The sequence below is a fragment of the Python bivittatus genome, unplaced genomic scaffold, assembly GCF_059951505.1.
Source record: "Python bivittatus isolate LINGU-HERP-01145 unplaced genomic scaffold, Pbiv_v1 ctg000690_np1212, whole genome shotgun sequence".
NCBI classification, from domain to species: domain Eukaryota; kingdom Metazoa; phylum Chordata; class Lepidosauria; order Squamata; family Pythonidae; genus Python; species Python bivittatus.
The window spans coordinates 21,291,849-21,319,089 of record NW_028277096.1 but is presented as its reverse complement, the minus strand read 5'-3'; the positions used below and the strand labels follow the sequence as shown (position 1 = coordinate 21,319,089).

The following is a 27,241-nucleotide window of genomic DNA, read 5'->3' as shown; positions in this document are numbered from 1 at the left end:
GAATGCAATTCCATGCATTTTGGACTGCCTGAAGCTTTCATCGTCTCCATCCTCAGCCTCCTTAGAGCCATCGTAGAAAAATGTTGTGCAGGGTGTCTGTTAACCAAAATTATAGTGGATATTTCTCGAATTCGAGAGGTCCTAGTGATGAGCTTCGTTCCTTCTCTCTCCCTGCATTTAGGTGCTTTCGGTGTGTGTTGAGGAAGAGAACATCATTCCTTACATCACCAACGTGCTGCAGAATCCCGACCTGGCGCTGCGAATGGCTGTCCGTAACAATCTTGCTGGCGCTGAAGAGCTCTTTGCCCGGAAATTCAATGCCCTTTTTGCCCAGGGGAGCTACTCAGAAGCGGCCAAAGTAGCAGCAAATGCCCCGAAGGTATGGAAGAGGTTTACGCGATCCACACATATGCTTTGTCTTGTGCTTTTCTAGTAGCCAGGTCTGAATCACTTGTTCATAGCATGCCTGTTTCTTTTTAGCTTGTTTTTCTGGCACTGATGCATTAGGGAGCATCGTTCGTTGTTGTAGTGTTGTTGCTTGCAAACCTGGGTGTGTGACCTGAGGATGACCAGCTGACTTCTTGGCCACGTGCCCATTGGTTGCAGTTGCCCTGACTGATTCTTGTGCACATGGCTCGGTATGCACAATTAAACAAAATTGCAATTGGTCTTTTTTCTGCACTTTTTCGCAGTGGCTCAAAATATTAGGGTATTCTCCGTTCACTGGCCAGACTTTAGAAGAAGTTCGTTCTGAACTAGACTGGGAGACACGTGCCTCTCCCTGCTGCCTCCTTAGCCAGCTGTCGCACATTCCAGGTCAGCTATGCAAGGCTGGGTAATAGTCTGAAGACTTTTCAGCCATGAACTCTTCTGTGGTAGTCTTCATCCAGGTGGAAGTGTGCATCTGGGAATAGAGGACCAAAAGGAACACCTTGGCTTTCCTCCATGATAGATTATAGTCGGATGTAGTGAGAACGCGAGCTAATCCTCTTGCTTCGGGTGAGGAAGGCAATTTAACATCTCCAAGGGCTGCGTCCTTTTGTTTGGAAACAAGTTAGCTGTGAACTACCTGTTTGCCTCACCAAACGGTTTGGGGTATTTGGTAGTTCTGCAGCGGGACCGAAGTTGTAATCAAGATGGTTGGTCACAAAACCACAATCTGCTGCTGCTTTTGGGGAGACCTGATACTCCTGATAAGAGGGGCTTAGTCCTGTCATGTCTGTCCAGTTTCCTACCCAAGTCATTCATTCCCCTGGCGGTGCCCCTCCAATCCTTCTATTGCCTTCATGGCTGCCATTAGATTCAGCAGAAGGTCTTTGATATTGCCCTGCCCCTTTACATTCATGATTTTTCCTCACTGCCCATTAACTTGGTCCTTTCAGTTCCAGCGCCTGCATTCCCAAAATATTCTTCCCTTCCTTTGCTTCCTTATGTGCTTGGAACCATCTCCCAGAAAAGCTGTATTCATACCACCTATTACTTCCTTCAAATCTTTATCTGTGAAACCTTACGTGCAACTTTCTTCTTATGCTCCTTGTAACCAGACTTATAGCAAAGCTGATTTGTGGGCATCTGAAACCATCACATAATTCCTTTCCTGTTTACTCCCTGTCTCTGATTCTCTTCCCTTCCTCCATTTCCTCTGGGCTGAACTTGGAATTGCAGCCTGCTGTGTTTACCAAAAAGGCATTAATGAAACAGTAATTTATTGTCTGTCTTGATTGCAAAAAGCCATAAGCATGAAGGGTGATTGTAGAACAACGTTCTGTAAGGAGTTTGTGGGATTTCTTGCAGAAGAACTGTTGCTGCTAGACAGTAGGCATCTGGTGTGGTCTTTAATAGCTCCGTATTTCTAGAATGTGGGCTCATATTCTATATTTGAATAACTGACCAACTTTAGTATGGTCACAGAATTGTATGCAATTTGCTCGGAGGATTTGCAGGTCCAGAGAAAGTGTGAACGCATCTCTGAATAAATTAAAAAAGAGAAGAGAAAATAGAGAGGAATACATTATAAATGCAAATACTAACCTAACCCTGTTTAGGTAATCAAGTCACCAGATGTAAGTCTGCAAGTTACCTCAGTCAGATTGCTATACCAAAATTTCAAAGAGCTCTGACGCTTACACGCTGCAATGCCTTGCACACTGCAGCTTTGGGAAGAAGATTCCAGAAAATCCCATATAACAAAAGCCGTTATCATTGTAATAAATCAGGAGCTACTGAAACAACAGCCCACGCACTTCTTTAATATCACTCTTACTACACCCTGCAATAAAAACTTACTACTTTCTGAATATTTTCTCAGTATTCAGGTTGTGCTCTACTTTTTCTCAGATATCTTTTAGTTGATCAGAGCGATATACTCTTGTCATGTTGCCAAATAGCTGGAAGATCTGCCAGGACTTTGCTAGAAACAGTTTGATTTGACTACATTTTTTATATTTACCTAATTTTCCTTTTTAGACCCTTTTTAAAAAATTCCGTCTTGTTTCATTAATCTTATTTTGTTACATTGTTTTGGTCACTGATCAGATTAATAAAGTACTTTGACTAACATGCAGGAGGAAGTTCAGTAGCAGAGGAAATGTTCTCTTACTATCTTACAACAGATGACTGGGTGTCTCTAAACATAAAGCAGAAGGATGTAGCTTTCTTTTGCTAAGAGCTACACTTGGACTTTGGTGATCTAGGAGGTCCATGTTCAAAAATTAGGGGGACAAAGAAGTGGGTGGAGACAGAGCAAAAGTTAAATTAGATTTAGGTGGTTTTTACTTTTTTTTTTTCCCCCCCCTTTGAGCCATTGTTGACTTCTGGTGATTGCCTAGACAAGTCCCTGCAGTTTTCCTGGCAAGATTTCAGAAGTGGTTTGCCCTTGCCTTCCTCCGAAGGCTGAGAGAGAAGGACCAGCCCAGAGTCACCCAGTTGGCTTCATGCCCAAGGTGGGACTAGAACTCACTGTCTCTTGGTTTCTAGCCTGGTGCCTTAGCCACTACACAAAACTGGCTCTTTTAGTTTATATTTAATTAAATGTAATGGTAAGCAAAAACAAAGGCTTGATATACATTGAATAATTAAATACAATGAATAGTATTACTTCCCATGTGTTGAATAATGTTCCACCTCTGTTACACTAAAAACTGTAGTTGTGGTAAGTTCTTGGGGCTGCATCTAAGAATTTCAGAGTTGTGCGTTTGCTGAGGCCTCAGGTTATGCGCTCCCTAGCTGTGTTTCCTAAACTTGGCATCTTCCAAATGTGTAGAACAATTCCCAGAATTCTCAGCAATGGTCAGACTGGCTAGGGAATTGTGGGAGTTAAAACCCACACATGAAGAAGTTGCCAAGAGTGGAAAGTATTGGTGTAAAGGTTCTGCAAACAGTTAATCCACCTGTGGTTTTGGCCCTTTTCGACCAATTTGCAATGGGTAGATGATGTATTTTATCCACCTCTTTTTTTTTTTTTTAAAGGGAATATTGCGCACTCCAGACACTATCCGCAGGTTCCAGAGTGTCCCAGCACAGCCAGGTCAGACTTCCCCCCTGCTTCAGTATTTTGGAATTCTGCTAGACCAAGGCCAGCTGAACAAATACGAATCCTTGGAACTCTGTCGGCCTGTCCTTCAGCAAGGACGCAAACAGCTCCTTGAGAAATGGTTAAAAGAAGATAAAGTAAGTCATGTGTTTGGCAGGGCATCTTTAAAGAGGGGGGTGACTTAGTGTCACCGACAGCCAGAATTGAACCTTTCTGATGGATTCAGTCTCTCCAACTTTGTGCAGATAGCACCCCTCTATCTCCAAGCAAATGGAAATGGTTTTAGTAGGGGTTAGATAGCTCTTGATGGATAATTTTGATCGTGGGATTGGTGTCATGGCAGATAGCAAGTGAAAGATGCCAACTCACAGATGGCAGCTTCCTGGCAGCAGTGTATTGGGCAGAGAAGGCATTGGGCTCCTGGCTGGAATTTCCTGGCAAATGAAGAGAGAGGAAATTGCCTTTTGGATCTTTGTCTGAATTACATTATATTGCCCTTAAACGAATGTCCTCTACCTCAACTGTCACCTGTTCCCAGCTGGTGGAGGAATCTTGCCTGCAGGCATATTGTGAGTTATGTCCGATGCCAAAATAAAAATAATCCTTTTTCTCCCCTCCCAGTGTTCAAAATCTCACAAGACTATATCTCTCTTGTCCAAAATCTTGAAAGACTTGGGAAAGCTAAAATTGTTATAAGATTCTAGTACCCTGCACTAGCTTCTGACCCCATTGATTACAGTTTATCAAGTCTTTGTGATTCTGAACTTTAATCCGGATTTGAAATATCCAAACATTTGTTACACGTTTTTTTGAACACCAGGGAGTGGGTGGTGGGGCTGGAATCTTTAAAAACTTCATCTTTTTTTAAATAAGACAACAAGGGTCTTCTTTTGTCATCCATAGCCACAGCTTTAGGATTACATACCTCATTCAAAAGTTGCATTGGGACAATGCTTGTCTAATGAATACTCTGGACTAACTGCATCTTAAAGCAGCTGTTTTTCCAGATATTTTTTGGTTAAAGGATTTAATTTAATCATTTTGCCTACCAATAGCTTTTATTAATAACCTAACTCCTTGGAGTCAAAGGTTACCCAACTCCGTTGCTGGACTTCTGAATTCAGTTACCTCCCAAGAAAGCTTTTAACTAATCATTACTTTAGAAAACACTGTAAACCTTCATCCAGCTAGGAAGGTTATTTGTGTGGCAAGCTTTATTCTTTAGGTAAATAACTACACCGACAAAAACTAGTAAGCGCAAATAGGCAACACAACGTAATGTATGCAAGGTGCCAGGCTATGGGTGTAAGATTTTATGCTTGAACCAGTGTTGCTATTATAGTGATTATAAATATATCATGATGTATAATTGATTTTATAGGGCTTGTACAATCTTCCCTTTTGTTTTAGCTTAAGTATTAATTTGAATTGGGGTGGGGCCACACCTCATTTTGGGACACGTCATAAATAAAATGTTTGTACTTATAATTCAGAATTATAACATAAACAATCTGAAGTATCAGATTGGGATGGGTTGTTGGCTAACAACCCGCAATCCTCGCTTAACAATGGCCATGGGGACTGCCGGGACTCTCATCGCTAAGCTATCGTTTAGTGACAGAAATTCCAGTCCCCATTGTGGCCGTAAGTCAAGGACTACCTGTATTGCCTGCAGTTTAACTAACAGCCTTTATTTTATGAACTTGATTTCAAGATTCAGCTTGATTTCTCACTTTTCCCCCTCTCTTCCCAAAGACTGAAAGGAAAAAAAAAACTGAGAAAAACTGGGTTTCTGAGTGCAGGACTTCTCTTCGTGACAAATGTACTTAGCTATTTTAGTTTTAGATTGAATTAGCTTAAGGAACCACCTGCTTAAATCTCAGTCTGCCTTCATTCTTGACTGGGGGTTTATTGCTTGACCCTTTGGTGACTTGTCAAGGGTGGATCTTCTGAAAGAGATTTTGGTTTCCCCTTCTAACTTCACCTTCCTTGGCAAAGTGAATCTGTGGCCTTTCCTCTTGGTTCGCTTGGCATGATGAAGAGGACCAACTGCATTGAGCACTGCCCCATGTTTAGTTTGTTTTTACTATGGACATTGATCAGAAGTGCCACTCATTGCTGAATGTCATGCCCCTATAATCCTTAAGATGTTCTAGCAATGGGGCATAGATCCCATAGCACAGGAGCTGGCACTTGAAAAATATCACATACTGTAGCAAAATGAATGTTATATTTTGGAGGTTTCTTTAGGATTCACATTTCCTCAACTGCTTGTCACATTGACGCACATGGGAAAGATTCTCTACTGCAATTATTTTATATACTGTATTCAGCCTCTTACTGGGTATTTTTAAAAACAATCTCTGTAATGCTTGCTTTTAAACAGTTGGAATGCTCTGAAGAATTGGGAGACCTTGTGAAGTCTGTGGACCCAACATTGGCCCTGAGTGTCTACCTACGGGCTAACGTTCCCAATAAAGTCATTCAGTGTTTTGCTGAAACGGGACAAGTTCAGAAGATTGTGTTGTATGCAAAGAAGGTAATTAGTTCTTCTGAAACAGGAGTCATCTACTGTATCCAAGTAGCTCAGGAAATTGAGGGTCTCTACAAATAGTAGAAGTTGTTTGGTAAACAGATTCTCTATCCAGAAACCTGGCCTGTAGTTCAATATACATCCAATACAAAATTTGTGTGTGGACTGTTGCAACGTGGTCTGCATGTAGCTGCCTTTGAGGACCACTCAGAAGCTATGGGCTTGCTTTGTTTTGATTCTGTTCAGCTAAAATCTTGCTTTGGTGAGAAAGGTGAAAATAATTTTTTATTTAAAAACCCCTGGAAATAGTACAGGCAGATGAGTTCAGATAATAGGAAAGATAGCAGAACAAAAGATGATGAGATAGAATCAGCACTGTCTTTGGAGTGGTTAGAAGAATGAAGAATGAGTGAAGTCTGTTGATCTGGCAGGCTGTGGCAGGCAAACCCTCGGGAATGAAGCTTAATTTGAGCAGCTCACATTCTAATACTCACATAATCTTAATGCTTGGTCAGCCCAAAATAATCCTGATTCTAAATTCCAGGAAGGCAAGTTCCAGTTAATGTCTAGGAAACAAATATCTTAACTGTAAGAACAGTTTGGTAGTAGAAGCAGAAATTGAGGGAGGTGTTGGATTCTTCTTTGATGAACATGTTTAAGCATAAGAACAGAAACCATGCCCTGCTGGATTGGACTTCTGGCCCATCTAGTCCAGTAGCTTGTTCTCACAGTGGCCAACCAGCTACTCCAGGAAGCCCTCTAGTCTCCCAGCAGATGGCCTTCAGAGGCAGTCCCACTGCCATCCAGATTAATAGCCATTGATCCCCATGACTTCCATAAATTGGTCCAACCCTTTTTTGAAGCCAGCCAAGCTTGTAGCCAGGACCACATCTTGTGGTAGATCCTGGGCATCCACTAGTCAGAAGTCTTTAATCTTAATCCCTGTATTAAATAGTCCAGTGCATTCAGTGGTCCGTTCTGATTCTGTATTCAAAATTTCTGGGCCACATTACTGTTGCAAATCGCTTATAAAACATAGCTTATGAAGAACCACAACAGAAGTGGAGGCCATGCTCATAAGACATTTTAAGGAAGAATTAAGGCACTTCATATACAAACTAAAAGTGGTAGGAACAGCACTTAACAAACTGAAAAATAAGGACCCCCAAGGCTGGTTCTGAGCAAGACATCTTGGGTTCTGTGAGCTCTGCTAGGAGATGGATGAATCAGGGTGAGTTTTTTCAATTTTCATCTGGAATGTGACCAAGCCAGAAACAGACATTCTCAGGACTCTCTCTCTCTCTCTCTCTCTCTCAAGCACACAAAGTAAAGCAAAGCTAGTAAAATCTTACTCTTTGTGCATGCACACCCCTTTCCTAGGTTGGCTACACTCCAGACTGGATCTTTCTCCTGAGAAATGTAATGCGGATCAGCCCGGACCAAGGACAGCAGTTTGCCCAGATGTTGGTGCAGGATGAAGAACCTCTGGCAGATATTACCCAAGTAGGGAAACATCTTGAAAGAGGGAGGACGAAAGTTAGGTCTCTCTCAGCTTGCTCCTGCAAGCTGAAATAAATGGGTTTATCCTGAAGATTCTTGGTTTCTTATAAAGTCTTCCTCCTGCTGCATCTAAAGAAGCATTTCAGTGCTTCCAATAATCCTGTTTTCACTTTGATGTTATTACAATTTCCAGTCATTGACTTCTTTGTTCTTTATACATGGTTGAGTGATGCTAGCAGGAAATTTGGGGTGTTGCAATTCCAACAACATGTGTGTGTCCAGTTGTTGAAGATTACTAAAAACGTAGAAAAGGTAACATTAAGCAAGCATGATAAGCATGGTCCAGAGCATTCAGAATGTGGGAATGTGATGATTCTTAACAATTTTGATGCATAGAGTGGCCTGTCAGCCCAGTTTGACCCATAAATAGAGTGACTATATAAAACTTATGCAAGTTCAGCTTTATGATGGGGTGTAAAACATGGCAGCTAGCCATTTGCGCATGAGCAAAATGGTAGGTGATGTGTTTGAAAAGGCCCCATTTTGTGCTCAAAACACGTGTTTCAAATGCAAACAGCTGTATTAAAGTTGACAAACTTCCAGTAAGATCCAAACTGTCTGTTTAAAAATGTTTCAAATTTGAAATGCTTTCCACACCTCTAATGAGAGGGAGATCAGAAACACATTTGGAGCCTTAAACATGGATGCTTTGTTTGAATTAGATAATCCTGTATTGCTGGAATGTTTGAAACAAAAGTTATACAAGGGTTTATCTACTTTGGGTGGGAAGAATCTAAAACAAATGCGCGTTCTCTGTTTCGCCTTTTTTTTTTTTAAACAGATAGTAGATGTGTTTATGGAATACAACCTGATCCAGCAGTGTACAGCTTTTCTCTTGGATGCCCTGAAAAACAATCGCCCATCTGAAGGGCCTTTGCAGACTCGCTTGCTCGAAATGAATCTCATGCATGCACCTCAGGTAGGTTTTGCACCTGGTTCTGGAGAGGATTTAGTTACTCTACTTCCCACACTTCCCTGTTACAGGGATTTGGAGTGATATTTGGATGCAGAGCTCTTACAAAGAATCCCTTAAAATGGGGATTTCAGTTCTGCTCATTCTAGCCTTTTAAACAAGCTGAGAACCTTGTGATACTCATCCTTTCCCTGTAGGCAGAAACTTCCATTTTCAGGTGGAAGTGAAACTTCCGGAACCAGATACTAGTACTTTCATAATGATTAGTTTTCCAAAAATTTGTTCTGGCCTAAGGGTTCTTTTTTTTTTTTTTTTTACCTTAAAAGCTCATCAAAGTGAAATCTAGCACTAAAACTTGCAAAAAAAATTATTAAAAATATCTTCTTGTGGCTGCCATTTTTGATAGGTTACAAAAAATCCCCAGTTCCCCTAACCAAATTTGATATATATAAACTGGAAGCATTTTTTGGATACTCTTCTAAAGCCATGTATGAGCAGGCCTGCAAGCTTAGCTTGGTTAAAAAAAAGGTTGGCAGTGGATATAGGTAGTCCTTGACTTACAACCACAGTTGGGACCAGAACTTCCGTTGCTAAGTGATGTGGTCGTTAAATGAGTCACAGCCAATTTTACAACCTTTTTGCAGCACTCATTAAGCAAATCATGCGGTCATTAAGCAAATCTGGCTTCCCCCATTGACTTTGCTTGTCAGAAGCCCCCTGGGAAGGTCACAAATGGTGATCATGACTCGGGGATGCTGCAACCGTTGTAGATGCATGGGGGTTGCCAAGTGCCCAAATTTTGATAGCATGACTATGGGGATGCTGCGATGGTCATGAGTGCAAGGACTGGGTGTGAGTCAGTTTTTTCAGTGCTGTCATAACTTTAAATGGTTGCTAGATGAATGGTCATGAGTCAAGGACTACCTGTAGTGAAAAGTATTTATTTTTCTTGTAACCAATGGCCTTACTTACAGAGGCTGCTGTGAGAGATAGTGGGGAGGCTAGGAAGAACAGTATGGAAGGGAGAATAAACAACTAAGAGTAGCTTATCTCATAAAGGGTAGCTCAACCCAGGTGGCAGGAAAACTGGGGAGAGGCATTTCAAATTATTCAGAAGACTTAATGAATTAACTATAAGTGAGGCTTGGAAATTCTTGCAATTCCCAACATTCTATTATCACCCCAAGACTAGCATTAAAGCCCCCACCAAAGTTGTGCTGCTTTGATCGTGCACATGGGGCTTGACAGTCAAACTCTGAACATGCTAGAGGTATCCAGGCATTAATTTCTGGTGCAGCTTCTTTGCCAAAGATCTGTATCGAACAAGAGTTCCAGTTTTAATTGCACACTCTCTTTCAGGTTGCTGATGCCATCTTGGGGAATCAAATGTTCACCCACTATGACCGAGCCCACATTGCTCAACTGTGCGAGAAAGCTGGTCTCCTCCAAAGGGCCCTGGAACACTTCACTGACTTGTACGACATCAAGCGAGCCGTAGTTCACACTCATCTTCTCAACCCTGAGGTACAGTGGCAAAGGTGTATTTATTTTATTGCTGTGCTGCACATCTTGTGACTCTTGGCTGTTCACAGCAGTAAGACAACATGACAATCAAATGTACACGGTGAATTAAAGTTAAAATTAGGTTAAATTAAAACCACATAGTATAGTCTTGACAATGTCATAATTCACCCCAAAGTCCTCTGGAATAATTCAGTCTTAATCAGTTTCCAGAAGTCTGATGATAATGGACCAATCTCACCACTCAAGAGAAGGCCATTCTGGAGAACTCTGACCATCGCTGAAAAAGATCTAACTTAAGTTCAGCTGCATTTGGAAACCATTATTCTAGTTATAGATGGCAGTACACCAAATGTCCACACTTATGTATTTGTTTGGTTTATCTCCGCCACAATCAATAGAGACCTTCAGTTGTTTACATCCAAGACAAGACAATAAAACATGCCGCAGTAAAAATTAAACCAAAGTATAAAAACAATCTAGCCAAGCTCCCAAAATACACACATTCAACCCATAAGTAATGGCATTGTTTTGTACCCCAAAAGTGCTCTGAGAAAGCTTGGTTTTTAACAGCTTCTGGAAGGCCAGAGCTGTGGGGCCGATCAAGTTGCCGTTGCCATCCCAGCTGAGAACTCTGGGAGTTAAAACCCCATCCCCGCTGGAAGGCTTCCTGTTGGGGGAGGCCATCCCCATGCATTACTCCAGATCTGCACATTTCTGCCATACAGAAACTTTACAAGAGCAGCCGAGATCCCTTCTAACGATGCCTTTAACTTGCAGTGGCTGGTGAACTACTTTGGCTCCCTTTCCGTCGAAGATTCCCTGGAATGCTTACGTGCAATGCTTTCAGCAAACATCCGCCAGAACTTGCAGATATGTGTCCAGGTTGCTTCCAAGTACCACGAGCAGCTTTCCACCCAGTCGCTCATTGAACTCTTCGAGTCTTTCAAGAGTTTTGAAGGTAGGGCGGCTGGACTCCCAGGCCGCACTCAGATTCTGAATCCGTACCACGGACTGCCCTTGGTCCATCTGGCTGTCGATTGAGAGGAGTACATTTCTGGAAGCCATCTGGCCAGGACGTAGCCCTTATCCTCTTTGACTGCTAGAAACAGGCAGATGGGGGGGTCTCAAGATGGTGGCCAGGACTGCCCAGTTGAAGCTGTGCTCCTGTGTAACATGCTGTGATTGTGGCTGCCAACTTGACCTTTGTGACCCTCCTCCTACAGGCAGCCTTTCTGGCAGCTTCATTCAGGAAGAGAATACCCTGCTGGGGAAGGGTCTTTTAAAAAAGGCTGCAGAGATATCCATCTTGGGTCAGTGGATGTAAGTGTGACTAATCAGGGCTTGGATTGGAGGCTGTCTGCCTTGAGTTACCTGGTTAAGAACGCCCGGTTTAAGGACGACCCATAGTTAAGAACGGAGCCTATTGTAGCAAAATTTGAGCTACATACCCAATGGTTTGAGTTCATTCCACAATACTACTTATACAGTATTATACAATAATCCTGTTCTGGCTTAACCTACATATTCGACTTAAGGATAGACCTTGGGAAAAGAACTTGTTCTTAAACTGGGGAATATCTGTGTTCTATATATACTGTGATCAGTATAATAGGTAGGGTATGTAATGCTTTACTGCATAAATAGTGACATTTTTTCTGTAAGAACAATAATTTTCTGCTTTATTTCTAAGAAGTTCTGAGCAACGTACAACAAAGCTAGTAATTACATTACTGTAAGTCTCAGAGCTTCAGATATTGAAACAGCAGCAGTGATACAATGGTGCAGTAGTAATCTGTGGTTTTTTTTTTTTAAATGCAATCAGAAGTGTTGATTTAAAATGACTCTATAGCCAGCCAGCCATGGCTTGGGGCCGGGTTTGTTTATAACACTGTCACCGAAGTGTGAAGAATTTAAAAATGAGGAACATTGGCAATCCATATAACAAATGATCCATCAACTTTTAATACCAGAACCTGCAAACTTGAAACTGATTGTTAAGAAGGCCTTCCAAGAATAAAAAGATGTGTCTATACAGCACTTTATGATAACTACTAATTCCAGATACTTTTTAAAATAAATTTTATTAAGTTTTCCATGAAAGTCAAAATACAGAAAAACCAAGACAAGGGGGGAAAAGAGGGAAAAAAAGAAAGGGGGGGGGGAACACAAGGAAAGAAAAGAGTAGCTTCCCACATTCCTTGGATATATGCATGAAGAATATATTCTCTTCTTACTCTAATATCTAAAAATTTACATAGTAAAACATAGTTTTGAATCTAATATTCAGAAGGAATCCTAAAAATTAATCTGAGTAATACATATCATCTGTACAAGCTATTTCATTAAGTGTAACATCAATCAGCAAATCCCAAAATTAAGGTTGGATTTTTTTGAGTATCAAGCAAAAAGTCTAAGAGTGATTTCCAATTAGAGACAAAGTTGGACAGTGCCCTGTCTTTGAGCAAAGTAGTCAGTTTCGCCTTCTCAGCCAATTCCATTAATTTCAATGGCCGTTCTTCAGCAGCAGAAGGTATTTGCATATCTTTCCATTTTTGCGCATATAGAAGTCTCACTGCAGTTATCATATGAAGAAATTAATTCCTGTGTTGTCTTTCCAGTTGTTTGTCCATCATACCTAAAAGAAAAGTCCCTGGTTTCAATTGCAAATCTATTTTCAAAATCTTTTGAATCAAAGTACATATCATATTCCAATATTTCTTAGCCTTTTCGCAAGTCCACCAGATGTAACTTTGCATTGATTACATTTCCAACAGACATTTGAGATACTTTTTTACGTCTTTGACAATTTACCTGGTGCCAAATACCAACGGTACATCATTTTGTAAAAATTTTCTTTTAACATATAATTAAGAGCAAACTTTAACTCTTTGTTCCATGTATTTTCCCACTGGTCTAACATTATATTATATCCAAAGTTTTTTGCCCATTTAACCATACAATCTTTAACGTATTCATTCTCCAAATTCATCTTGTTTGTGCAGAGTTTGTACATTTTAGCAATGAGATATTCATTAGTACACAAAGCATATTCAAAATTCCAGATACTTTTTCATAGAATCACAGAATTGGAAGAGGTTGTAGAAGTTACCTAGTTCAATGCTCTGCTCAGGGCAGGATCCCTTACAGCAGTATTTTTCAAACTTGGCAACTTTAAGATGGGTAGACCAACTCCCAGAATTCCCAGCCACCTAGTGGGGCAATTCTGGGAGTTGAAGTCCACCCGTCTTAAAGTTGCCAAGTTTGAAAACCACTGCATTACAGCATTTCTCACGCAAGACCATCTGGCCTCGTTTTGAAAAAAAAATGACAAATGTATGTGGAAACAAAGCAGTTCAGTAACATGAAATTAAAACAACCACCTGAATCAAAATGTGAATCCTATGTAAGGTTAAATGGTTAAAATGGTTTTTAATATAAACCTCTACATCAGGTTCTTCCAAATTTGATGTCCTTTGAATGTGGTAGGACAGCAACTCGCAGAATTCTCCAGCCCACATACAACAGCGCTGACTGAGGAATTCTGGGAATTAGAGCCTCAACACATACAGAGGAAATTAGGTTGGGGGAAGAAGCTTCCTTAGATCTGTTTTTGTCATTTCTTGCTTCAGCATCAGTAGTGAGTGAGACTTGCGCTTAATGTTTCATTGAAAGCTATTGCATTGTGGCTACAAGCGCGTGTTTCCAGCAAATGAAAAATCTATTACTTCCAGCTCCAAAGTTCCCTGACAGGTTCTTTTAATTGTCACTCCTTTTCTTTTCCTCTTCCTTCAAGGTCTCTTCTATTTCCTGGGCTCTATTGTCAACTTCAGCCAAGACCCAGACGTGCACTTCAAATATATCCAAGCTGCTTGTAAGACGGGCCAAATTAAAGAGGTGGAAAGAATTTGCAGAGAGAGCAACTGCTATGACCCAGAGCGTGTGAAGAACTTCCTCAAGGTAAAAGAATAAGCGTCCCTTGCCCCCCCACCCCATATTGGGACCTTACTTATACTAGAGACCATACTGGTTCTCTAAATGATGAGACTAGTCTAGTGTTTTTCAAACTTGGCAACTTTTAAGATAGGTGGACTAACTCCCAGAATTCCTCAACCAGCATTCTGCCTGGGGGATTCTGGGGGTTGAAGTCCACCCATCTTAATGTTGCCAAGTTTGAAAAATACTGGACTAGGAGGAGCCTGAGAAAGAACCTGGAGGAATCCTCGACATAATCCACAGATGGGAGAGGAGTTTGTTAGCATAAAGAGCAGCTTGGACCAGCTTGCCAGAAGCCTGGAAAGAAGAGATTCAAAACTTTGCTTTTGAACTCACTCAATAAAAGAAAGGCTGGAGGGTCTTTTTGCAAGTTTCCAAGATTCTGTACTTTACCCCTAATTTGTGCATTAAAACTTCTTATTGGTCTATGTGATTCTTGCTTCTTTGATCAAGGTAGTAATACAGGGCTTGACCTTAGTATTTATTTATTAGCTTACTTTTTAATTGTTGGGCTTATATGCTGTTCCTGTCTGGCAGGTCTCTGAGCAGCTCTTTCATGCAACAACAACATGAGAAACCTGAAATCAGACTTTCAGATTGTCAAAGCTGAGCCTTAAATCAGTGACATCTCTGCTGTGCACAACTATGATAGGGTCTTGAGTCAGCGCACTCCTGAATTCTCACTAGACAGGTGCTCTTTCATTGAAAGGAGGGAAATCTGGATCAATGACTTGTGTGTAGATGCTATAAAGAGCCACTCACGAGAATAGGTGGTCTTGCTATGTGCCAATTATTTGCATCTCAGACAGAGGTGTGAAGTAAGTATCTCCGGGGGAAGGGGTTTCCTCTGGCTGCTCTGCTTTTCTTTGAATTCCACAGAGGGACAGCAGGCAGTCCCCATGTGAAAGGCTGCTAGGGGCGGCTTTCCGCTGAAGGGGCACCAACATCTTGGACTAATTCACAAAATTACTCGTGCGGTAGGAAAGGCATTATTTTAAAGGGCCACAAGATAGTTTCCTGCAAAATAGAGACATGCGACTACTGCTCTGGTACATGCAGCTATCATACACGCTTCAGTTTGCTGTTCCAAGAGCTGTTACCATCCCCTTGGATTTTCGGGGGGGAAAGTAGATGGAAGGGTTGGCATGAGGCAGGTTATGGTTTCAAGGCAACTCAACAGCTGCCTTGGAGAGCAACTTATGAATCATCATCGTTCTTTGTGTCCATTGTTTTCTGACGGTCTGTTGTCTTTTGTGCTGTTCCGGGGGTCTGTGGAATATTCAGGACATGTACCAGGTAATGTTCCATTAGCGGCCTTGCTGATCAGCCCACGCCTTCGGTTTCCACTCGTGAGTAGCATCCTGGCTGGAGAATTCTGGGAGGTGCAGTCCTAATGCAGCTGGAGGGCACCAGATGGAGGAAATGGTGCCTAGGTTAACTTCCCGGGATTCAGTCCTGAACACAATGCTGGGGTGTGGCTCAATTCGTAGCCTTGGCATACCTACTTAAAAGCGTCCAGACTATTCTTACACAGAGGAGCGGAACCTCACTTTTTATGAACTTCAGCATGAGTGGAGTTGTAAATTCCCCCTTAAGAGGACATTGGGAAGGGACAGTGATGGAAAGAGAGGAGGGAGTTTTGTCACAGTTACTCCCTCACCTACAGTTAGATTGTGTGGCTCCTGATTGGAAAAGGTTTCAGCGCCCTGCTTCAAGCATTTGGCCTATAAGCAAGAGTCTGTTTTAATCAGGTGAGGATCTTCCATTTGGATGAAGGCAGTCTTGAATATCAGTCCACAACCTTTCCCTATGCATGTGTTAGGGAGCAGAATTAGGGGAGCATTTATATTTTTCCAGTTGGCAAAAATGTCCCTCTCTGGATATCTGGAAATTTTTTATTCACTGCAGTTTCTGAGCCTGGGGGGGGGGGCGGGGAGATGCCTATATCTTAGCCCTTGCAATCCCAGAGTTCATCCTGTGCGCTCGATAATTGCTGCAGCTGATAAATACCGATGCTTAGAATAGGCTTGTAATCCTTTGTGGTCTTGTGCTTTGGTAAAACTCTTTCTGGCAATTATGCTGGCTGAAAAGCAGTGTTTGGATCCTCAGTAGCTTTAAAATGAATGACACTTAGAGGAGCTGGAAGAAGAAGGAGACCTTGAAACGTGTCCTGTTTAAGGGGACATTTGAATGGGGATTCATTCCTGACCTCTTGCGCTTGTCCGTGCAAATATTGATCACTTCTTATGTTTGGTCACTATTTTATATATTGGGTAGGTTTTTTAATGTTACATTATTATTTTTTTGGTGTACTGTTTGCTTTTTACTGTAGAGCTGGGTAGCCCTTTAACATCCATTAGATGAATAAACAAATTCCTGCTTTCTATTTGCAGGAAGCGAAACTGACAGACCAGCTCCCACTGATCATTGTTTGTGACCGCTTTGACTTTGTCCATGACCTGGTGCTGTATCTGTATAGGAACAATCTCCAAAAATATATTGAGATCTACGTGCAAAAGGTAAGACCATCAGTTTCTGTTAAGGCACGGATTCAGTTCACATCCAGGAAACGGCGTGCATAGCCTAAATAGCAACTTGACTTTAATGTCACACTTGTAAAAAAATTTCAGTGGGAGAATCTGAATAGAGATTCTTAATAAAGTGACAGTCCCTTAGTGTATCTAGTGCTGGATCCTCAATGGGGTGTCCTTATGCCACCTGTATGGTCCTGAATGTTGCTTAGGACTCTGGCAGACTTCCTGCCACATGTTTTTCAGAGAGTCTTCTAATTTTAAAAAAGCAATACAGAAAAAGCTAGCATACTGCAAAATGACAGCCTCCGCCATCGTCTGTATTTTCAAGAATGTCTCTGACTGCAGAGGCATTCTTGGAGCAAAAAATGGTGGCAACCATAGTCCTTAGTTGAAACCCAGCTGCCATGATGTTAGCAGCTTAACGAGGCTCCTTAACTGAACTCCACAGTGGCGATTGCTTGAAGCTTCTTCATGTATCGAATCCTCTATGAAATTTCAGGAGGCCTGGATTCTGTTGTCGCTAGTGGTCTTAACATGATCTTTAATTGTTTTACTGTTCTTTTGGATTTTGTAAGAGTCTTCTGGAGTGGGCAGCTACACCAAATCTAATCTAATTAATTAATTAAATTGAAATCAATTATTGCGGCAGGTGAACCCAAGCCGTCTGCCAGTGGTCATTGGCGGCTTGTTGGACGTGGACTGCTCTGAAGACGTCATAAAGAACTTGATCTTGGTGGTGAGAGGTCAGTTCTCCACTGATGAACTTGTCGCTGAAGTGGAAAAAAGGAACAGGTAACTTCCTGTGACTGGTGGTTTAAGAGTTTGCAGTTTTCAGTGTTTGAAGAATGGAAAGGCCTAGCAACTGGCTGAATAGCCAATATGGTCCTCGCTTGCCAGTGAGGAATAGGAAGGAGCTGAATGGAGGGAACATGCATTGTCCCTTGATAAAATTGGGCTTAGGCTTTATCAACCAGAGGGAGGCTGGTTGGAGAAAGCTACAATTCTGAGATCTGACACAGGGATTTGGAACTTTCTTTGCATTTTGGTCCCTCTGATATTACTCAGTGTGAATTTTCCCTTATTTAATTCTCCTTATATTCTGGTCACTAAAGGAAAATCCTAGGGCGGGCATCACTATTAAAATCTTAAAAAAATAGTGAACAGTCTAATCCAGAAGATGAAGCTGACAACAGATCCAATCATCTTCATTTGCAGCAAGCATCACAAATAAACAGTTAGGTCTTTGGGTAGTTGCTGAAATAACAGTAGCCTTGGTGCTGCATGCTCCTCGTGGAGGGATTCTTTCTGAGTATCATCAAAAGCTGTGAAAGCTGTTAAGCGGTGGAACAGCCTGCCCTCTGAAGTTGTGGGTGCTCCATCACTGCAGGTTTTCAAGAAAAGATTAGATAGACATTTGTCCAGGATGATCTGAAGATTCCTGCACTGGGCAGAATGTTGGAATACATGACCTCCCAAGGTCCTTTCAACCCTAGGAAGTTTTGATAAGAGCAGTCTGCATCTTCTGCGACCACTTGATGTACCACAGACAGTGGGATGATGATGTTGTAATTGTAAGGTAATGGGTGATTACTTCTTGAAGCTTAGCAACTGAACAGAGTAAGCCAGATTATGGATACATAAAAATATGCAAAAGTGTAGCTTCAGATTCTCCTTTAAATCTGCTTGCCAGCTTCTTCTGTACTTGGATGCTGTGTCCTAGAGGACAAGAACTGTGCGCAGAGTTTGGGAGCTATCTAAAACCCAATGCCTGTTCTCTCCTTAGGTTGAAACTCCTCTTGCCGTGGCTGGAAGCCAGAATTCATGAGGGTTGTGAAGAACCAGCTACACACAACGCACTGGCTAAAATTTACATTGATAGTAACAATAACCCTGAAAGGTTTTTGCGAGAGAACCCCTATTATGACAGCCGTGTGGTGGGGAAGTACTGTGAGAAGAGAGATCCGCATCTGGCTTGTGTGGCTTATGAGCGAGGGCAGTGTGACCAGGAGCTTATCAATGTGCGTTTCCTGAAAGAGGGTGATCAAAACAGGAGGGCCTAAAGATGAATCATTGGGGAAGGGGGTTCCTGATTCATTTATCTGAGGCTGTAGAATCCACTCGGTATTTACATCTGCTGAGAAAGCAGAAGACTAGATAGCAGGAAATGGCTTAATGGTCCATCTAGACCAATATTTCCTGTGTGTGGCAAGGGACTTCCTTACCCAGGACTTTCTGTGTGCAAAACATTAACTGTTTTGCACTTAACTGTTCAGAATCCATGGCTTTTCAAGAACTTGGAATCATGCTTTTCATAGCCTTTTGCCTTAAATCATTTTGAATCACAATACTGTAGATGGAACTTTCAAACTGATCTGTTGCTAAGTTCTCGTTCTTCCCTGGGGGGTCCCTGTTGGCTGCCTCAAGTGGTAGAGGGAGGTGGACCAAATGGCCAGGAGGAGGGAAGGGCAAGTAGCGGTTCCCTCATTCCATCCAGCATTTGAAAGGCAGCTCGCCTAACAGTGAGCACCACTGTCTCTGCTTTGGTCCAAGTAACACAAGCAGTGGTGCAGTGCTGGTCTACAAGGTCTGTCCTCAGAGACAGCTGGGCTCTTTGCTCTCTGGCAGCCTTCTGAAGCCCGTGTTTGGCTGGTCAGGTTTTGGTGGGGGATACGCTCCAGTTACGCAGGAAGCAATGACATTCAGCTTAAAATTGGGCCTAACATTATCTCATAGCTCTGATGGATTTTCCTGGCTTGCTAGTGTGCAGATTCTCACATAGAACTTATTTTTTTATAGGTGTCACTGTATGCACTGATAAGGGCATCAGGGATTGTACAGACCTTTTTTTACATTCTTTGTGGCCCTTGTGATATTAAACTTGATTGTTCATGGGAAGTGAAAGCATTGCTATCCTTGGTCTGTACATTTTGGGAACTGAGTCTAAGACTCTGGCTTGCAGTAAAGCCAGTTCCAAGCTAGTTAAGAGTTCAGCAGGTTTATATCCCCCCTTTGTTTTTCATGCCTCAGAAACGAAGTCTTGGAACTGTGAAACTTTGTTCCTTCTCCCACCAAAACAGGCCCTCATCATCATTGTCAATCCTTTTGTCCTCCAGGTATGCAATGAGAATTCACTCTTCAAGAGCCTGTCCCGTTACCTGGTGCGCCGTAAGGATCCAGAACTGTGGGCCAGCGTGCTGTTAGAAAGCAACCCTTACCGGCGGCCCCTCATTGACCAGGTACACTGTCTGATGCCCCACGTTTGTTTGCGCGTGGGATGCGTTTGGAAGCAAACAATACTCAGTTGACCGTTGCCCTTCTTATGTTGGTAGGTTGTGCAGACAGCTCTCTCTGAGACTCAGGATCCTGAAGAGGTCTCTGTTACCGTCAAGGCTTTCATGACTGCCGACCTCCCTAATGAACTCATTGAGCTGTTGGAGAAAATTGTCCTTGATAATTCTGTGTTCAGTGAACACAGGTTGGTACTTTGCCTTCTTGATCTTTTCCCCTTCCCCATAATATTTGGAAAAGTGAATTTCTCCTTCTCACCATTGGGAATCCTTTGAAAAAGAAAAATCAGAGACGGGCTGTAGTTTCCTCTAAGTCTTTAGCTTATTGGAGTGATGATGAGTCAACAATGAGTCCCATCCGATCTCACAGAGGGCATGCTCCGGACCCCCTCGGCAAAAGAACTCCGAGTAGCGGGGTCCAGAAGGTGGGCCTTCTCTGCTGTAGCCCCCGCCCTTTGGAACATCTTGCCCCTGGAGGTGAGACAGGCCCCCTCACTCCTGGCGTTTCGGAGGGATTTGAAGACCTGGCTCTGCCATCTGGCCTGGGGCGGGGAGGGAGGTTGTCAGAAATGGGGTTGGCTAGCCCCCTAGAGGCCTAGTGTGGCTTCCATCAGCCTCTTGGATTTTTTTTTTCTCTTCTTTCCATCTGTGTAGATGTGTTTGTCTTTTTATAAATTTTAATCATGTATTTATTGTTTTAACTTGATGTAAACTGCCCAGAGTTCCCCATTGCGGGGAGATGGGCAGGAATAAGTCTATGTATAAATAAATAAATAAAAATAAACTTGCACATTACTGCTTTTTTAGGAATCTTCAGAACCTCCTCATTCTGACAGCAATCAAGGCTGATCGCACCCGGGTCATGGAATACATCAATCGCCTGGACAACTATGACGCCCCTGACATTGCCAACATTGCCATCAGCAACGAACTCTTTGAAGAAGCCTTTGCCATCTTCCGGAAATTTGATGTTAACACGTCTGCTGTCCAGGTAACATCAGCACTTCAGAACTGAATTTGATGTGCCAACAATTGCTTAAAGTTGATTTATCATTGGCCTTGACTTCCATCTCCTGCTGCTCCTCTAGAACCCATCTAGTCTTTGCTGAAGTTAGCAGTTTATAGCACCCCCTTCTTTCTCTGCATAGAAATCAACGGTTTGGTGTGTAGTCTGGGTTAACTTAACAAGCCTGCATGATTTTAGCAGTTAAAACAAAAGAAGGTCTTCTTTTCATTGAGTGACTTCATGAACACATCTGTCTGATTGTCTTGGCAGCCACAGGGAAATGGTTTCCCACTGTCTTCTTCTGTTTTGTTTTTTACTTCCCAAGTCTCTTAGCTGGGTATTAATCAGGCCTGACCCTCCTTAGTTTTTGAGATCAGCTAAAGTTGGCTAGGTAGAGGATAGTCCAGTTCATTCAGACGATTCAGCGTTTGAGATGACCTAGTTCAACCCCTTTGGTCTAACCTGTAACCTGGCTTGGAGAGCAGTGCTCTTTACCTAGAATGGCACCCAAAACCATCCTACGTGCTTCTGATTGGCTGGGCAATTTTTTTTGTGGCCAAGGGCCCTTATTGGAGGTGGGATAGTGAAGACCACAGTTGGTGGGCTGATGACAAGGAGTAGGTTAGATCAGATCATGCAGCTGGGTGGGGTCAGTGTTGTCTTTTTGGTTCAAGAAGAGAGTTGGGGGCTTCTTTGATGTTTTCTCAATATGATCAAAGAAACACTGAGTTTTATGGCACCTTTTAAAGACCCCCATCATTTGTGCTCTTGAAAAAATCTGAACGATGCATATTTTTGGTAGACAGGAATGAATGAATGAATGAATGAATGAATGAATGAATGAATGAATGAATGAATGAATGAATGAATGAATGGTGCCAGCAATAGTATACTTACTCAGTAGAGGACCCAAGAAGATCAGAGGTGGGGCTGGAATTTGTTTGCACCCCTTCTTCACCTATGTTAAGTGGACTCAGTTCAGAGCACTTTGTTTAAGATGCATGTAACTTCCATCTGCCAGACTGCATTAGTTAGAGATCTGTCTGGCTTGCTAATGATGTAGCTTTTAATTTCTTAAAGTCAAGTTTTAGCATGGTCATTGGACTGCTTCTCTGCACCATGGGAAATTTTTGTAGCTGTGTAGTAAAGTCCTCCTTTGCCAAGACTCTTGTGGAAAGTCACTGCTCTCTCTTTCCCTAGGTTTTGATTGAGCATATTGGGAACCTGGACCGGGCCTATGAGTTTGCTGAACGTTGCAATGAGCCTGCAGTGTGGAGCCAGCTTGCCAAAGCCCAGCTTCACAAAGGGATGGTGAAAGAAGCCATTGACTCCTACATCAAAGCAGATGATCCATCTTCCTACATGGAAGTTGTCCAGGCTGCCAATGCAAGCGGTAGGGAATTGGCACTATTTTTCTTCCCTATCCCTGCCCCCCAGGTTTCTTAATAGCCTTTGTGAGAACCAAAAATAGACCCATGGCTCCAGGTGAAATGTCTTAACAAAGAGTAAAAACTCTGCTCTGACAGGCTTTTCCAATCTGGTGTCCACAAAATCTGGAATCCCAGTCAGCAGGCTGGGAAAGGCTGAACTAGAAGTTGATCTGTAGTGTGCAAAGTCTGGATGAAAAATAGAGAAATGCCTCCCTCCCAAAGAGTGGGCAGGAAGGCAGATAGACATAGAGAGGAGAAGGATGGTTTCTGCTGTGATAAGAGGAACTGGGAATTACAGGTGTCTTGTATCCTTCACAAAATGCGACACTGTCAAAGGAGGACTTTTCATGGCATCTGTTGCACACGAGGAATCATTCGTTCTTGGCCACGTTTCAGGAAGGACAGATCTCTTGTTCCACTGGCTACCGGATTCTTCCTTCTTTCTCGATTCACTTTGAGTTGATTATAAAGGTGGCAAAAGCCTCTGAAAGTGAATGTTGGAAACCCAAGAAAGATTCCGATAGGTTCTAACGTAATGTTGGCTGTCCCTATTTCCGTCGCTGTCCCCAGGCAAGTCCAATTAGGGTGTTCTCTTCCCCCTTCAGCACGGTTCTCCCTCCAGATCCATTTCTCTGTGCGTGCGTGTACGAAGGATAGAAGTTGCCACCTCTCTGATGGGAAAGGGCCCGTGTACTTGTGAAGTACATTTATTCTGCAACAGATGTGTGAACAGACTTGCCCAGTATAGTGAGTGGATGACAAAGAGGTGGATTGTCTGGCTGACCTGATTTTTTTTTTCCCCTCCCAGTTTCGGGAAGCTTGTGTTCCACTCAGCAAGAATGAGCAACTGTTTGGCTCTAATAAAATTCCACACACAGCCCAAGCTAAAGTAGAAATTAATCGGCACGCTGATGGCTCAGTCCTTTTGATTTTGCCAGTGTTGCACATGCTGGGGTGCATCTCTCCTCCCTCCCCCACTGCCCATTCCTTATTTTAAAGGGACGTTTGTCACTGGGTAAGCCTGCCCAGGCGAGGCTGGCTTTGCAGTGACTGCTAAATCCTTCTGCTCTTTCTCCTTTCTGAAGGATGTGAACTGAACGGCCCGCAAATTGTTCCTGCAATGTGACTAGGGGCTGCCTCTCCCTTTTTGTCCCCCACCTAGGCAACTGGGAAGAGCTGGTGAAGTACTTGCAGATGGCCCGCAGAAAGGCCCGGGAATCCTACGTGGAGACGGAGCTCATTTTTGCTCTCGCTAAAACAAACCGCCTGGCCGAACTGGAAGAATTCATCAACGGGCCCAACAATGCCCATATTCAGCAAGTGAGTGCTTCCATCAGTTTTTAATCTGCAGATCAAGCGTTTTCTTAATCCTTGGATTAGACTTCTGCCTTCCATCTCTGCAGGGCTGGGAAGGTTGGTAGGTTTTTCCTTTTATAAGAATGGCCACCCAAATGTAGCATTTTCCTTTTTTCTCTCTCTCTCTTGTCTGCTTATGGTTAATGTGATGGAGAGTCTTGGGCAGAGTTTGTGAGCCTCGGTGTGGTGAAGTAGGGAGAGGAGACTAGCGTTGGAAAGGAGCTGGTTCAAACGTTACACTACCCCGATGCTCTTTAAGTGCTCACAAGTGGTTGTGAGGAAAATAAGTGGGGGGAGTCAGGCTAGAGATGCTGCTCTGGTCTCCTCGGAAGAGCAGAATAAAAATGGGATAACCAAATGCTTAGACTTGATTTACTGATTGTAGCTTTAACACACCCAATAAATGGGCAATGAAATTAGGGTACCCAATGTTAGGATTTGGGGAAGGACCTCTAGTGGGAGCCAGGCAACTGAACAGGCTGAGCTCAGATGAGGTGGTGGTGTCAGGTGGAGGGGGGTCGGTTTGTTAGGCAACGGGGCATACTTGGGGTTAGGCCAAACTGCTAAAGAGGAGAGAAGTACTTGAACCTAAATGAATCTGACATCAGAATCTGGCAGAGCAGCCTTTAAACTCACCCCTAGGAGGGAAGCTGGCAGGTGCTGGGCAGGTTTGGAAGGGTGTAGATGCTTCAGGAAATGCTGGGGAGGGAGGATTACAGTTGGAAGGGGGGTAATGGGTGGCCATGGCAGGCAGGAGAGAAAAGACTGAAGAAGGCTGACATCCATCACATTTGCAAAAGGATATGCTGTGTAGGGGTTTCTGTGCCAGTGCTAGAAGTCTTCAAGCCGAGAGGGGGGAATTAGAGAACTTGGTTAGGAATGAGAACTCAGGGTGAGCTGAACAGAAGCCTAGTGGAACGGAGAGAGTCAGGCATTCGATCGCTCCCTTTTAAAAAAAAGTGATTTATCTTAGCAAGTTTGGCAAAAAGAAATACACAGATTTGGGAAAAAGGAAAAGCATAAAAACAACAATGAAACTGATAACAAATTCCAGGAAGTGGAAAACTTAATAGAAAGGGTGAGAGGGAAGAGACTAGCAGGGTTTTCTAGGAGTGTCCAGGGAAAGGGTTTCCTTCAGGAAACAAAGTATGTCTAAGAGGACAAGAAGGAGCACTATAAGGTGGTGATAAGGAGTGCAAAAACTGGATTGGAGGGAGCCTGTGGCAAAAAGCATCAAACCGATCTGGAGCACACTGGGCTGAAGAAGGCAGGTTTGTTTATTGGTTTGCTCAATTTAGATCTGGCCTTTCCTTAAGGATCTCAAGACCATGCCTATAGCATTCTTTCCTCCAATTCCATTCACCCCCAGGAATCACTCTGTCGGGTGAGTTGAGAGAGAGTGAATGGCCTAAAGGCTCCCAGTGAGCTTCTGTGGCTGAGGATGGAAGAGAGCTTCAAATCATTGGAGTGTCCTCATTAGAGGTCTCCATAATTGGAGGAGAAAGATATTTATATCCCACTTTCCATTCAGGAGTTCAAGGTAGCATACATAACTATTTTTCCCATGACATCCACCCTGTAAGTTAGATAATTAGTGGTCCAAAATCATCCACTTTTGCAGCTGAAGGTGGACTAGAACTGCTTCTAGTGCAATACCTTCATGATGATATCACAGTGGCTCTCACAGCAAGTTTACATGCTTGGTGGTGAATGTGGAATAGCTAGACAGGTGGACTCCAACCTTTCTTTTTAAAAATAAACATCAGACCCACCAGTGTCTTGCTTCCATAGGTTGGTGATCGTTGCTATGAAGAGAAGATGTATGATGCAGCCAAACTGCTCTACAACAACGTCTCCAACTTTGGCCGTTTGGCGTCCACATTGGTTCATTTGGGTGAATACCAGGCAGCGGTTGATGGGGCCCGAAAGGCAAACAGCACACGAACTTGGAAGGAGGTGAGTTCTGGGCTTCATGCGGCCCATCCCTAATTTTCAGATTTCACCGCACAAGGTGTTGTGGGTCTCAGCAAGAAGGAAAGTGTCTGATTGGAAGTGATACACCTGGATTATCTGGTTGTAGATTTCCAGAGGTGGTTGGTAACCACAGAATGCAGAATGGTGTGGCCTTCTGACTTGATGAGTGTTGTCAGCTTCTTATCAGGCATGGTGAAGAACTCTCTCACAGCTCTGCTTTTCCAAGCGGACATGAAAAAGTTAGTTAATGAATTTTATTGTAGAGAATTCAGAAGCCATACATACAAAGACATTATGTAGCAGCACACAAGAATCTACCCTACATATAACTCAGTTTCAAGGTTTAAAACCTGTGTCTCCTCCTCCTGCTTCTTTAGATTAATGAACTTTGGGTGTTCTTTTCTAAGCCCTGAAGGTCTCTATCACCTGTCTTTTCTGCACAAAACTAATTAATCAAAAATGGTTGTCTCTGGGGACTCCCATCTCACAGATTCCACCCTTGTGTCAGCCAAGAGGAGACCTCAGATCTCTGTCCAGATTCTATTTCAATCTTTTCTGCCTTTCTGGTTGGTTACAGCGATAATACAGGCATTGAGAGGAAAACTTTGAAAATTGTTGGAAACTTCTTGGAAAACATGGACTAAAAATCAAATAGATGCATTGATCTCTTTGGGGTTGCTTCACTTGAAGGCTTGGGAGCATCCTTTAAGAAATGACCTGACCTATTCTCTCTCCCCCCCCCCCCCCCCCCGCCACAATACATTTGGGCTGCAGTTCCCCAGATTTCCAACTAGCTTAAAACAGGATTTGGGAGGCCCTATGCCTTGCTTTCCCCATTCTTCTGAACAAACGTTCACTCCTCTTGCTCTTCTCAGGTTTGCTTTGCCTGCGTCGATGGGAAGGAATTCCGCTTGGCCCAGATGTGTGGTTTGCACATCGTTGTGCATGCAGATGAACTGGAGGAACTCATCAACTACTACCAGGTAATGGGCAATGTGTTGGTTACTAAAGTACTCCATCATTTGCTTTTGTAAGGAAAGAGCTAAAATCCTAGCTGTTGGACAAGCTTGATTTGTATCCCTCCACCTTTTATTTTTTCCCCCCTGAAAGGACCGTGGCTACTTTGAGGAGTTGATAACCATGTTGGAAGCAGCTCTGGGGCTGGAACGGGCCCACATGGGGATGTTCACCGAACTGGCCATTCTCTACTCCAAATTCAAGCCACAGAAGATGAGGGAGCACTTGGAGCTGTTTTGGTCACGGGTCAACATTCCCAAGGTAACTCTTTTTCTGATAAGCATCTAATCTATTGGATAGAATTTAGAGCCATCTGCCCCCACTTAGAGGTTGCATGAAAGTAAGGTCAGTGCAGTTGTAAGAACTAGTTAAAATATATACTTGGGGTTGATAGAGAATAAGAATGGTCCTGGGGAGCAGTAGTTACAGTGTTAGGAAGGGAAGATAGGAGATCCTGGTTCAGACTTGTGAGAGACCATAACTCATTACAGAGGATGATGAAAAAGATTTAGGGACTTGAGGACAGCCTGAAGGAACTTGGTCTGTTCAGTCTGATGAAAAAATTTGGAAAGCCAAAGTATC

The 27,241-nt window shown here is 42.9% G+C and overlaps 1 protein-coding gene across 2 annotated transcripts in view; it reads left to right on the top strand.

Moving 5' to 3' along the window:
• Nucleotides 1-27,241, top strand: part of CLTC (clathrin heavy chain) — a 77,488-nt gene that overhangs the window by 34,389 nt on the left and 15,858 nt on the right. For both annotated transcript variants that reach the window (XM_088152512.1, XM_007427650.3), the window contains exons 7-25: nt 182-379; nt 3,469-3,669; nt 5,919-6,071; nt 7,446-7,568; nt 8,407-8,544; nt 9,898-10,062; nt 10,840-11,020; nt 13,856-14,019; nt 16,449-16,574; nt 17,239-17,381; nt 18,373-18,607; nt 19,703-19,825; nt 19,919-20,064; nt 20,684-20,867; nt 22,083-22,275; nt 23,475-23,632; nt 25,460-25,624; nt 26,518-26,625; nt 26,753-26,920. In XM_088152512.1, the coding sequence (XP_088008638.1) occupies nt 182-379; nt 3,469-3,669; nt 5,919-6,071; nt 7,446-7,568; nt 8,407-8,544; nt 9,898-10,062; nt 10,840-11,020; nt 13,856-14,019; nt 16,449-16,574; nt 17,239-17,381; nt 18,373-18,607; nt 19,703-19,825; nt 19,919-20,064; nt 20,684-20,867; nt 22,083-22,275; nt 23,475-23,632; nt 25,460-25,624; nt 26,518-26,625; nt 26,753-26,920 (3,072 nt within the window). The remainder of the gene's footprint in view (nt 1-181; nt 380-3,468; nt 3,670-5,918; nt 6,072-7,445; nt 7,569-8,406; nt 8,545-9,897; nt 10,063-10,839; nt 11,021-13,855; nt 14,020-16,448; nt 16,575-17,238; nt 17,382-18,372; nt 18,608-19,702; nt 19,826-19,918; nt 20,065-20,683; nt 20,868-22,082; nt 22,276-23,474; nt 23,633-25,459; nt 25,625-26,517; nt 26,626-26,752; nt 26,921-27,241) is intronic.